Below are 14486 nucleotides of genomic sequence, written 5' to 3'. Positions count from 1 at the left end.
AGGAGTTAATAATATGGACACCAGGGTCCTTTGTACTAATTCAAAGCCAAGTTTTTGGCCTCTTGTTAGTTGAATGACTTCCTTCTCTTAGCAGTTGGTTTTTGTTTCTTGTTAAATTGTACACATACATATATGTAATATACAATATCGAATATGTCACATATACACTCAGAGTAAATCACCAAGTACATAAGGGTTTTTATAAGGAGCGGAAGCTTCTGTGTTTGAGGGTACCCCGCCTGCCTGTGCAGAAATACAATGTAGTTAGTACTCCAATCCCTGCTGTATCTCAAGGAAATGCTCTGTAGTAACAGAAATAGGTTAAACTTATGAGCCAGAATAAGTACAGTTGTCCCTTGGTATCCTTGGGCAATTGGTTCCAGAAAACTGATTGGATACTAACATCTGTGGATGATCATAGAGTGGCATGGTCTATTTGCTTATAACCTGTGCATATACTTCTGCATACTTTAAATCATCTCTAGATGACTTATGATACCTAATGCTCTGTAAATGCTAGGTAAATAGTTGTTACATTTTGTTTAGGGAGTAAGGATCAGGAAAAAAATCTGTATATAATACAGATGCAGTGTTTTTCTGAGTATTTTTGATCCATAGTTGGTTGAATTTGTGGATGTGGAACCCAAGGATAGGGAGGACTGACTGTCCTTAACTTTTTGTTGAATAGTTCAACCTGAAATAGTGAATTGGCAGTTAGAAAAGGGCCAAACAGATTCTTTGGTTTTTAAATAAGCACCAAAAAAACCTCACAGATTTGAGAAGCCATAAATTTAAAATGGCAAGAAGTCTATACTGATTTTCAGTGAGGGCATTGCTGACTTTCCATTCAAAGTATTCTTCTCTGTGTTGGAGTATAAGGAAATTATTTAGTACAAGCATTGGCAAATGTTTTCTGTAAAGGGCCAAGTAGTAAATAATTTACATTTGTAAGCCATATAGTCATTGCGGCAACAAATCAAATCTACTTGTGTAGCCAGATAGCTGCATAGACAGTGTGGAAATGAATGGGCGCTCTGTGTTCCAACAAAACTTTATTTAAAAGGAACAGGCAGTGGGATGTAGATTGTTGATTCCTCATTTACAGCAGTACCTTTCAAACTTCAGTGACTATCAGAAGACCCAAGATGGCTTGGTAAAACACAGATGGCAGCCAGGTGTGATGATGCATGCCTGTAATTCCAGCTACTCAAAAGTGAAGGCAGAAGGACCGTGACTTCCAGGCCAGCATGCCGTTCCCCAAATTATCTTAAAAACAAAACACAAAAGGGCTGGGAATGTGGCTTAAGTGGTAGAGCCCTAGCATAGCAAGTTTGAGGCACTGGGTTTAATCCCTAGTACCCCAAAACAAAACAAAAGACACAGGTTGCTGGATTGAGTTCTGATTGAGTAGATCAGGATTTAAGAATCTGCATTTTTACCAACTTCCTGTGAGTTGCTGATGTTCTACATCTGGACCACACTTTGAGAACTGCTAATTATAGTTATCAATTGAAGTATGACCTAAATGTTCTTCCTATTCTGCTTATGTCCTAATATGGTAAATCCATTACTTTTCAAAAGAGATAAAATTGTTGAGTGGTTATGAATAATAACACTTAACAAATATATTTTAGGCTACGCTTCTAACACCAGTATGGAAAAGCACGACCAAACCAAACAATGCCACACTTCCAAAAATTTCTGAAACAAAACTCCAGGGAAGTTTTGCTGAAGATTCTCCTGAAAATTCTGCATCAAAAATAGGTACATGATTTTCAGTTGGTTTACATAGAAAAAAAATATTTTGGGGGATAAATTGAAGCAAACTATTTTAAAAAAATTTAGCAAAGGAGAGTGAATATTGTTTTTTAACTTTGTGTTGGTATTTGAGATCAATGTGTACACGAATTGCTGCTGTTCCTTTTAAAGATGCAAGAAAATTCAAAAGGTGATGACCTAGAGCCAGGTTTGGTAAACATTTTCTGTAAAGTGCTGATGGTAAATATCTTTTGCCTTTTGACTCATGTAGTTTCTGTTAGAACTAATCAACTCTATAATTGTAGCACAAAATTAGCCATAAATAGATGTAAACTAGTGAGCAAACATGTATGTGTTTCCACCAAACTCTATTTGTAAAAGCAGGTAGCATCCTGGATTTGGTCTGGGGCCCAGACTTTACCAAGCCTTGACATGTAAGCTTTATCTTAACCCTCCCTGTATTTTATTTTTAAATTATTTGTACCTTTTAAGTTTGTAAAAGTAGGGATTTTCTTTGGTTCACCTTACTCTTTCTATAGCGTAGTCCATGAATGTATACAGTGGCTCTTATTAAACTCTAACAACCCCAGCAACATTGGGGAAAAGGAACAAAGAAAATACAAAAAAGTCAGAAAAAAAATAAAATGGGAGTAGTAAGTCATTACTTATTGGTAATTATTAAATGTAAATGGATTAACTTCTCCAATAAAAATAGTGGCTGAATGAGTTATAGTAAACAAAACCCAACAATATGCTGCCAATAAGAGACTTACTTTAGCCAGAACGAAAATCACAGGCTGAAAGTGAAGGGTTGGAAAAAGATACTCCATTCAAATGATGATTAAAAAAAAAAAAAAAAAAAAAGCAGAGGTGACTATACTTACATTGGGAAATACAGTAAAAAAAAAAAAAAAAGTCTATCACAACAGACCATGATTACTGTATGATGATAAAGGAGTCAGCTCACCAACAGGAACAACATTGGAACAACTAAATATATAAAGTAAATAAGTAAAACTGAAGGAAGAAATAAACTTCTATATAATAATAACAGGGACTTCAGTAACCCATTTTCAACAATGGAAAGGTTACCTAGACAGATAATAAGGAAACAGTGGACTTGAGTACCATAGTAAAACAAGCAGACCTAACAGACATCCACAGCACATTTCATACAATAGCAGCACAGTGCACCTTTTTCTCAAGTGTACACTGAACATTATCCTGGCTAGATTATATATTAGGCCACAAAACAAGTCTTAGTGAATTTAAAATTGAAATCATCTCAGGTATCTTTTCTGGCCACAATGGTACAAAACATTAAAAGGGATAAATTTTGGAACATTCACAAATAAGTGAAAATTAAGCAACACCTTTTTTAAAAACTGATGGGTCAAAGAAGAAATCAAGTTGGAAATTAGGGTATTTTGACACAAAATAAAATGGAAACTGAACATACTAAAATTCATGGAATGCAGCAAAAGTAGTACTAGAAGAAAGTTCAGAGACAAATGCCTACATTAAAAAAAGATCCTAAATAAACAAATTAACTCCACTCTGTAAGGAACTAAAAATAGAACAAACAGAGTTCAAAGTCATCAGAAGGAAGAAAATTATGATTAAAGCAGAAATAATGAAGCATATTCTAGAAAGACAATACAAAACATCCACAAAGCTCAAAGTCGATTTTGTGAAAAGATAAGCAAAATGACAACCTTTTAGCTACACTAACCTACAAAAAGAGGACTCAAAGTTATAAATGAAACAGGCTACATTACAATTGATACCAATGAAAAACAAAGAGATGTAAGATACTACTGTGAACAATTATACACCAGCTAATTGGATAACCTAAAACAAAAATTTCCGAGCCATGAAGATGTAGAAAATCTGAAGAGATCGAGATTGAATCAGTAATCATAAACTTCCCAACAGAAAAGCCCAGGTCTTGATGAATTTATAAATGAATTCTAACACGTATTTAAAGAACAATGAGCTCCAGTGTTTTTCAAATTCTTCCAAAAAGTTGAGGAGGAGGCGACATTACCAAATATATTTTACGAGGCCAACATTACTGTGATTCCAAAGCTAGATAAGAAAAATTGTAAGCCAACCTCCCTGATGAAGATAGACACAAAAATCTCCATCAAAATACTAGTAAACTGAATTTGAACAGCACATTGAAGGCATCATATATCATAATCAAGAGGGTTTTTATCCCTGGCACACAAGAATAGTTCAACTTGTGAATATTAATAAATGTGATAAATCACATTAAAAATAAATCATTTCAATAGGTGCAGAAAAATTATTTGAAAAAGTAAACATCTTTTCATGATAAAACCCAACAAATATAGATATATAAGGAATATTCCTCATCATATGCAAGGCTATGTATAAGAATCTCACATCTAATATCATACTCAATGGTGAAAGACTGAAAACCTGTTCTCTAAGATCAGGAAGAAGACAAGGATGCCACACTCACGTCTTCTATTCAATATAGTACTGGAAGTCCTAGTCAGAGCAATCAGAAAAGGAATCTATATTGGGAAGGTAGAAGTTGGATTATCACAGTTGGCCAGTGACATGACCTTATCTATAGAGAATTCCAAAAATTCTACCCAAGATTGTTAGAATTAATCAATTCAGTAAAGTTATAGGATATAAAATGAACTTACAAAAATCCATGCTTTTTCTGTTGGCTTCTGACTTGAGATGTCCAGAACTCAGTTCTTTTTCAACAAAGAAGAACCAAAGTACAGGTACATAGTTGCACTTTGAGGTGTTGTTAGGACAACACTGGAAATCAGCAAGAGAGAAAACAGAAACCTTGTAAGAGTTAAGAGACTTGGGAAAACAGCACAGAAACAGAAATAAAATATTCAAGTATCTCCCATCCCTGTCCTGGGGGAGGGGGAGTCTCTCCTTTGCTGGTGCTAAGTATGAAACAGTGAATTCCAGTGATCTCTTATCAGAGCAAATGTTGGAAATCCTAGCTAGTGGAAATTAACTCCAAGTTCTGAAAGGAAAGATCTACCAACCAAGTTTGCTATACCCAGAAAAGCCATCCTTGAGAAATAAAGAAAAAATAGCTTCCAAGACAAGCAACACCTGAGGGAATTCATGAACACCAGGCTAGTCTTACAAAAGACGTTTAAAGGAGTCCTATGTCTAGAATTAAAAGATAACTACCATCATGAAAACATGGAAAGTATACATTCCACTTAGGAGAGTGGATACATAAGAGAAACTTAAAAAATAAAATATTACCATTGCCATAAACCATCAAACCAAAAAGGTGAAGAGAGGAAGAACAAAGTATATTTAAAGCAACTAGAAGAAAATCAAATTGATAGGAATAAATCCTTACCTATCAATGATAACTTTGAGTGAAAAAGGATTAAGTTCTCTAATTAAAAGGAATAAGCTGATTGAATGGATAATAAAAAATGAACCAGAGTCAACAATATGCTGGCTATAAAAAATTCACTTTGCTAGTGAAGACACAGGCTAAAAGTGAAAGGATGGAAAATGATATTCCAGGCAAATAGAAATCTGAAGTGAGTAGGAGTAGCTATACTTAATCTGACAAAATGAATTTAAGACAAAAATTGAAAAGAGAAAGAAGGTCCTATATAATGCTAAGAGATTAATTCAACAAGATACAATGGTTAAAAAATCTATATGTTCCTGTTGGTGAACCCAATTGTATAAAACAAACACTTTTCAACCTTACCCTCCACAATAATAGTGGGAATTTTAACACTCTTCTTTCATCAGTGGACAGATTATTCATACCAAAACCAATGAACAAACATCAGATTAAGTAGGCTTATTTACAGAACATTCCATCCAACAACTACAGAATACAGTCCTTTCATCAGCACATGGAGCTTTCCTAGGTAAGATATTAGGACACAAGGAAGTCTTCACAAATTCAAGAAATTAAAATAAATAAAATACCTAATTAAAGTCATGCATTTTTTGTGATCACAATAGAGTAAAACTAGAAGACAACCACAAAATACATTTTAGAAATGCTTGGAGCCTAACAACACACTCTTGAATGAGCATCCTTGATAAGGAAGTCAGAGAAGAAATTAAAAACTTTCTTGAAACAAATGAAAGTAGAAACACAACATACTAAAGCCTGAGGGATGCATTAAAAGCAGTACTAAGAAATTTATAGCAATGAGAGCCTACGTTTTTAAAAATTGGAAGATTTCAAATAAATAACCTAATGATGCATTGCAAGAACTTTTAAAGCAAGACCAAATCAAACCCACAATTATTAGATGGAAAAAAATAAAGAAGATTGGAAATCAATAAAATAGGGACTGAAAAAATGAAAAGATCAATGAAACATGATTTTAACATGTTTAGCTATCCTTGCCAAGAAAAAAACCTAAATAAAATCAAAGATAAAAAAGGAAGTATTACAACAAATACTCAGAAATGTAAAGAATCCTTGTAGGTTATTATAAAAAATGATATGCTAACAAATTGGAAAATCTAGAAATGGGAAAGTTTCTGGATATATATGATCTACCAAAATTGAGCCAGGAGGACATAAAGAAGTCTAAGTAGATAATAACAAATAATGAGATTGAGTCAGGAATAAAAAGTTTCCTATCAAAGAAAAACCCAGTACTGGATGGTTTTACCACTGGATTTTATCAAACTTTAGAAAACAAATTGCCATAAAATTGAAAGATGAAGAATCCTTACAAACTCATTCTATGAAGCTAGCATCATCCTTTTACCAAAATACGAAAAGGACACAGTGAAAAATCTGTAGAACAATATTCATGCTGAAAATCAATGTAAAAATTCTCTACACTATCCTAGCACATCAAAAAGATCTCATTATTAGGGGGGAGAAATGAACCAAGCCTTGTATGTACATATGAATAATAAAAGAAAAATGAAAAAAAAAATTAAAAAAAAAGAACTCATTATAATTAAGTAGGTTTCATCTGTAGAGATGTAAGGATGGCTCAACACATCATATCAACAGAATGAAGGATAAAAATCATGGTCATCTCAATAGATGCAGAAGCACGATTTGATAGAATTCAATATTCCTCATGGTAAAAGCCTGGAACAAATTAGGTATAGGAGGACATAATGACAGCTATATAAGACTAAGCCACAGCCCACATACCAAGTGGAGAAAAGCTGAATGCATTTTCTCTAGGATCAGGAACAAGGGTATCCACTTTCACCACTCTTACTTAATATGGACTAGAAGTTTTAGCCAGAGTAATTAGGCAAGAAAAAGATACAAAGGCACACAAATAGGAAGAGAAGAAATCAAATTATCCTTGTTTGCATATGAGATTCTATATTATAGAAAAACCTAAAGCCTCTACCAAAAGACTTTTAAATTTGATAAATGAGTTCTGTCAAGTAGCAGGATACAAAACCACCATAAAAATGAGATGTTTCATACACTAATAATGAATTGCTGAGAAAGTAATCATGAATGTAATCCCATTCACAACAGCTACAAAATATAAAATACCTAGGAATAAACTTAAGCAAGGAAATGAAAGACTTCTGCAATGAAAACTACAAAACACTGATGAAAGAAATTGAAGAAGACACATCAGCCATGTTCATGGATTGGGAGGACTGATATATTATAATGTCTGTATACCTGAAGCAATCTACAGATTCATTGCAATCCTCATCAAAATGATATTCCCCACAAAATTAGAAAGAACAATCATACAATTCATATATAACACAATAGACTCCAAGTAGCTGAGGCAATCTTGGGCAAAAAAGAACAAAGCTGGAGGCATTAGTTACGATCTGATTCCAAGGCACTCTACAGAGCCATAGTAATGAAAACAGCATGTTATTGGCATGAAAACAGATGCACAGAATAGAGATACCAGAAATAAACCCATGCATCTACACCAAAGGAATCTTGACAAAGGTGCCTAAAACATTGGAGAAATGACAACATCTTCAATAAATGGTACTAGGAAAGCCGTTTATCCACATGCAGAAGATTGAAACTTGTCAAATCTCTCACCTTGTACAAAACTCAAAGACCTAAATATATAAGACCTGTAACTCTGACACTATTGGAAGATAACACAGGGGAAACACTTCAAAACATTAGCATAGGCAGTGGGTGGCTTGGGATGTAGATCAATGGTAGAGCATCTGTTTAGCATGTGCAAGGCCCTGGTTCATCCTCAGCACTACAAAACAACACAATGAATACAGGTGAGATACTATCTTATCCCAGTTACGATGGCTAAATTATTTTTGCTGGGAAGAATATGGAGGAAAAAGAACTCTTACACACTGTTGGCAGGAACGTAAAGTAGTGCAGCTGTGGTGGAAAATAGTATGAAGAGTCCTCAAAAAACTAAAAATGGACCAAACAGATTTACCACATGATCCATCTATTCCACTTCTGTATATATTGCCAAAGAGAATGAAATTGGCATACCAAAGAGATACCTACAAGCCCATGATTATTCTGTCACTCTTTGTAGTAGCTAGGATGCAGAACCTAGGCTTCAGATGCCCTTGTACATATGGATAAAGAAAGTGTTCACACACACACAGGGGTGGAATCCTTGCCTGTGTGTTTGAGATCAGATGGGCAGATACTAAAGCCTGTGGTCAAGTTGAGGTAATTGACTATCCATTATGTCTACAACTCTATAAACCTAACAATCATACGTGCCCTGAAAGATGGAAAGCTTTTGTTTTATTCAGGGCTGGCCCATCTTTTAATGATGAGATTTAATACAGAGAGAAATAATAAAATGGTATTTGCCTTTGTTTCTTGATTGTTCACTGGGAACTGTTTTCTTTAACATTCAGAACTTCAAAGTCCTCACCCACTAAGTCTCTCTTCCTCGGAGCACTCAGAAGTTGAAGAAAATGTACCTCAGGTATTCATTGTTGGCTGTTAGTTTGGTTTTATAGAATTAAATTTGTATCATATGGTGGCTTATCCTTGACTTTCATTAGCATATATTAATTTTATAAAGGGGTTTCATTGTGATATTTTGACATATGCATATAATGTACTTTGATGAAATTCACTACTATTACTCTAACCTATCCTACTTTTAAACAATTATAAGTGGTTTCATTATTCTATTTTTATACATGCTTATAAAGTACTTTGATCATATTCACCATCCTTCACCCCTTTTCAGTGCTCCCCCCAATTGCTGATTCCCATCCTAAAAGAGTCGCCTGATTTTCCACTGGTCATTCATTTATTTTTTGTTCTTTTAGGTTTAGATTCTGTATGTGAGAGAGAACATCCTGTTTGTTTTTCTTAGTGTGGCTTACTTCACTTACCCTGATGATTCCCAGTTTCATATATTCTCCCTGCAAACAACATAGTTGGGTTCTTCTTCATGGTTGAACAATATCCATTGTGTGTATATACAACATGTTTTTTTTAATCCATTCTTCAGTTGATGGACATCGTGGCTGATTCTATAATTTAACTGTTGTGAATAGTGCTGCTATATATGATTGTGCAGGTATCTCTATTTTATTGTGATTTACATTCCTTCAGGTATATACCTGAGTAGTATAGCTATATCATATAGTAGTTCTGTTATTAGTTTTTTGAGGAACCTCCATAATGATTTTTAAAAGTGGCTGTACTAATTTAAATTCCTACTGACAACGAATATGGATTCCTTTCTTCCACATTTTTACCAGCATTGTTGTTTGTGTTCTTGATGGGAGTCATTCTGACTGAGGTGAAGTGGAATCTGTCATTTCGATTTGTATTTTATTATGGCAAAGGATTTGAAGGTTTTTTTTTTTCAGGTATTTATTGGCCATTTTTACTTCTTTTGAGAACTGTCTCCTTAATTCATTTGCCCATTTACTGTTTGGGTTGTTTGTTCTTTTGGTGTTTAACTTTTAAAGCTCCTCATATGTTCTGAATATTAATCCTTTATTTGATGAATAGCTGGCAAAGATTTTCTTCCATTCTGTAGGTTGCCTCTACATTCTGCTAATTGTTTCTTTGCTGTGCAAAAGCTTTTGAATTTGATACAATCCTTTTTGTCAGTTCTTTTATTTCCTGAGCAATTGCAGTCCTATTCAGAAAGGCATTACCTATGCCTATATCTTCAAAGATTTTCTCTCAGGTAATTTCAAAGTTTCTGGTGTTACATTTAGATTTTTTGATCCATTTTGAATTAATTTTTATACAGGTGAGAGATAGAGATCTAGTTTAAATCTTCAAGCTATGAAACCTCCAGTTTTCCCAGCACCATTTGCTGAAGAGGCTGTCTTTCCTCCAAAGTATGTTTTGGACTCCTTTGATGAAAATCAGATGGCTGAAGCTCCATGGGGTTATTTCTGGATCTTCTATTCCATTGGTCTGCATGTCTGTTTTTATGCAAGTACCATGCTGTTTTTGTTACTATGGCTCTGTAGTTTAACTTGAAGTCAGGTATTGTGATACCTTCAGCATTGCTCTTTCTGCTCAGAATTGTTTTGGCTATTTGGAGACTTTTGTGCTTCCACATAAATTTAGGATTGATTTTTCTATTTCTGTTGAAGATGATATTAGAATTTTGCTTGAGATTGCATTTAGTAGTGTGGCCATTTTCAAAATATTAATTCTGCAGATCCATGAATGTGGGAGGGCTACGGATTTTCTAATGTCTTCTTCAGTGTTTTATAGTTTTCACTGTAGAGGTCTTTCACTTTAGTCAGATTTATTCCTAGGTATTTAATTTTTTGAGGCTGTTGTGAATGTGGTTGTTTTCCTGATTTCTTCCTCAGCCTGTTCATATTTGGCATATAGAAATGCTACTGATTTTTGTATGTTGTATCCTGCTATGTTGCTGAACATCTTTATTACATCTAACAGTTTTTTGGTTGAGTCTTTAGGGTCTTTTAAATATAGGATCAAATCATCCACAAATAGAAATAATTCCTTCTTCCTTCTTTTTCTTCCTTTTCTATTTATATCCCTTTTATTTTTTTCTTTTTTATTTTAATGAGTTTGCCTTTATATGTGACTTGAAACTTCTCTTTTGCAGTTTTCAATTTCCTTCTTTGAGTTGTAGGCCTCATGTTTTAATTATGATCTGGGGCAGTTCTTTTCTGGTCTCTTCTGTTTGGAGTCCTCAAAGCCTTCTATACCTGAATGATTATTTCTTCCTCAAGATTTGGGAAGTTCTCTGCTATTATTTTTTGGAATATATTTTTGACACCTTTACCTTGCATCTCTTTGTCTCTGTCCATGATTTGAAGGTTTCATCTCTTAGTGGCATGCCAGAGGCCTTGCATGTTCCATTCATACTTCTTTAGTATTTTTTAAATCTTCAGTTCCATAGTCTAACACACATAGCTTGTGTTCAGGCCCTGATATTCTACCTTCAATTTGATCCAGTCTACTGGGGAGACTTGCAACTGAGTTTTAATTTGACTTACTGATCTTTTTACTTCCAGAGTTTACATTTTTTTTCCAGAATTTCTATATCTTCATTAAATTTTTTCTGTCTTCTTTGTTTCATTCAGCCCTTTATTTGACTTTTCTTGAAATTCATTCAGGCATTTATTTGTGCCCTCTTTCACTGATCATTCTTATAATAGTTTAAATTTTTTTTTTTTTTTTGAGATTTTTGTCTACTTCGTTATCTTTAGTGTTTGTTACTTTGGAGTTGTTGAATTTTGTTGCCTTATTTTTTCATATGCTTATGTTTCTCTGTTGGGATTTATACATTTCAGGCCAAGTTATTGGTTGGATGTTTTAATCCACCTGTAGCATTTCAGTTGAAATAATCTCAATGCTCAGGCAGAATGGTATGGTGACTGGATTGAGTTGCTATTTCTCACCACTGGTCTGGGGGTATGGCTCAGTAATGATGCATTCACCCATGTGTCAGGGCACTGGGCCTGATCCCCAGTATTGCTCAGATTGAGGAAAACTACAGTCTCTTATAGGAGAGTTGTTTGTTCAGTTCTGTGCTTCTTTCACTATAGAAGTTTCCCTTTCTTGTGTACTTCAAGTTGCTGCTGACTTCATAGCCTGCTGCTGCTTTATAGCCTGTGGCCCAGGCAGGCTCCCTCTTGCTCCACAATCTCCCCAGTTTGTGCCCCAGGGGCAGCAAGCATCTAAGCCCTGGGGTGACCCCCAAATGCACCAGAAAATGAGGGGAACAAACAAGCACTGAGTTCTACACTGGGAGGGGCAGAACTGAGGGTCCTAAATATTCTGCCTGCTGGTCTTAGTGCTTATAGACCCCAGTCAGCAGGTCACCATCCTGTGTGAGGGAGGAGGCTGTGGAAGTCTCATAATTCAGAGGGTCTGGACTTGGGGTCCTTAGTCCTACCTAGCAGCAAGCATACTTGGATTCTGTTCCCAGAGCTGGGTCTCTTTGCTTTCAGACCCCATCTAGCAGTTTGCCTCCCTGTGGGTGGGAGTGAGCTATGAAGTCATATGATTCAGAGGGTCTGGACTTGGGTCCTGCTGGGCAGCAAACATGCCATGATGCTGATCCCAAAGGTGGGCTTCAGTGTTTTCAGACACTGCCCAGCAGCTAACCTCCCTATGGGGAAGAGGGAGCTGTGGAAATTGAGTGATTCAGCAGGCCTGAGCTCTGGGCTTCAACCCACCTGGCAGCCCACACATGGCGAGATGTAGTTCCTGGAGATGGACCTTATTAGTGTTTTCGGGCCCTGCCCAGAAGCTCACCTTCCTGTGTGTGGAGGGTAGGCTGGGAAATCACAATTCGGAAAGCCTGGGCTTTGGGCCCTGAATCCTGCCTGGCAGCAAACACTTCTTGGGATGTAGTTCTGGAGGTGCTTTCAAGGCATGCCCAGTAGTTCACCTCCCTGTGCTTAGCAGGATGTTGTAGGTTCCATGTGACTCAGTCTGGGATCAGAGTCCTCAGATCTGCCTAGCAGCCAATACATGGCTAGGAGGCAAGCATTGTAGGCTTAATACTGTGCTAGCCGCAGGTTTGGTGTTGTGTTTTCTGCTGTGAACCTCAGGTAATGGGACTTGCTCCTTGCTAGGGAAGGTGGGGCCTCTGACCACCATGCTCTTCACTGTCAGAGCTCCCCAGATCTTCAACGTCTTCGTGTGACCCCATTAGACCCTGTCACTCTCCACAACCACCTCTTGTGGCTGTGTCCCACCCAGACACTGTGGCAGAGTGTCCCAAGACTCTCTGAGTCATGAGTGTTCCTTGTTTTCAAGCCCCTCAAATATCTCAGTCTTAAACAACAGGCCCTCTCTTAAGATGGCATCTTATGATAGCCTCAGAGAGGAAAGGAGTAAGCCTTTTTTCACTGAGGCTTCCACACTTGAGCAATTTCTATCTCACCAAATCCCTGTACTGGGTTTAAAGTTTGTGGGAATGGTGTGGGGAACTGACAGTCTGTCACCAGGGCCTTCTGGTTTACTTTGTGATTGAGTCTTCAGCTTCCCCTCCTCTCCTAGGGAGCTGGGGATAGGGATTGGGTCTGTTTGATGATGTTCTCTGTTCCCTCTGTTTCTCCATGCTTTTCTGCTGTACTGCCACCTCTTTAATGATTACTGATGTTCTTCCCCTCTTTCTGTCTTTAGATTATAATCTCTTCTGTGATACTCTGACTGTTCTCATTCACAGAGTCAAATGAGGCATGGTTCTACTCTGCCATCTTGCCTGCCTAGCTTGTTCTTTTTTAAGGGATGATACAGCACCACTTATTAATTTACAACTATATGTGTGTGTCTACACAAATGTAGATATATGGTAATTATTCATATTTTGTTTGTGTTTTAGATTATAAACCAGGAGTCATTAATGGAAAATACTAACTTCAAACATAAGTTACAAAACTTGGAAGACAGAGGTGAGAGAATACTTAATCTGGGCTATTACTTAGATGGAAGTAGATAAAAACCATTCTATATAGTGATGACTACCAGGCCATGAAGTCAGCAGTGTGAGTGACTCATTAATGTTCCAAATGTTCATGGGGGTGAAGAGGACAAATAAGGGCTCTACTTGGGAACCAGAAAACCAGAATCTCTGTGCTAAGGAAGGGATACCTAGGGCCTGGATCCCATCATCCATCTGCACCTGTTCTGCAGCTGCACAGAGGGCATGGGGCTGGGGGTGGGGTGTTGGGGGAAAGGCATATCCCTGAGGATCTGGCTCAGGGCTTGTTTCATCCCTGCATAAGTAGACCTCTTGCAATGTGTAAGCACTGTTCTCGAAGGTATGACCAAATTATTAAAATTTCTGAATTCATTTTCTCAGGGTAGCAGTGGTATGAATATTTCCATGCTTGTTCACAATGTCATTTTAATATAACAATATATTAATTTATGGTACATATTAATCTTACACAATGAATTATTATAACACATAATAATTCTTTCAGAGGTGGCTTTTTTGTAATACTAGGGATTGAATTCAGGACCACATTTGAGCCATTCCCGTCCTTTTGAGTTTTTCAGATAGGGTCTCATATTAACTCTTCCCAAACCACAATCCTCCTACCTCTGCCTTCCGATAGCTGGGACTATAGGCATATACCACCACATCTTGCCCTCTCTTTGATGTTTTTAAATTGCATGTTCTTTCTTTTCTATTTTTTTTGGAGATGGAGTCTAGCTAGTAGCCCAGGCTTCAGTCTTCTGATCCTCCTGCTTCAGCCTCCTAAGTGCTTGAATTACAGTTGTGTGCTACTGCATCCAGATTGCATCTTTTTTGTTTACA

General features: G+C 36.5%; 1 protein-coding gene across 1 annotated transcript in view; it reads left to right on the top strand.

Annotated features, from left to right (window-relative positions):
• The window catches only part of Sycp2l (synaptonemal complex protein 2 like), an 81062-nt gene that overhangs the window by 41518 nt on the left and 25058 nt on the right, over window positions 1-14486 (top strand). Inside the window, exons 20-22 of the mRNA XM_074084836.1 lie at window positions 1635-1764; window positions 8611-8681; window positions 13545-13614. Of these exons, the coding sequence (XP_073940937.1) occupies window positions 1635-1764; window positions 8611-8681; window positions 13545-13614 (271 nt within the window). The remainder of the gene's footprint in view (window positions 1-1634; window positions 1765-8610; window positions 8682-13544; window positions 13615-14486) is intronic.

Source organism: Castor canadensis, chromosome 8, assembly GCF_047511655.1.
Source record: "Castor canadensis chromosome 8, mCasCan1.hap1v2, whole genome shotgun sequence".
Classification (NCBI taxonomy): Eukaryota; Metazoa; Chordata; class Mammalia; order Rodentia; family Castoridae; genus Castor; species Castor canadensis.
The sequence above is the reverse complement of the archived record's forward strand: the minus strand, read 5'-3'. Positions and strand labels throughout refer to the sequence as shown.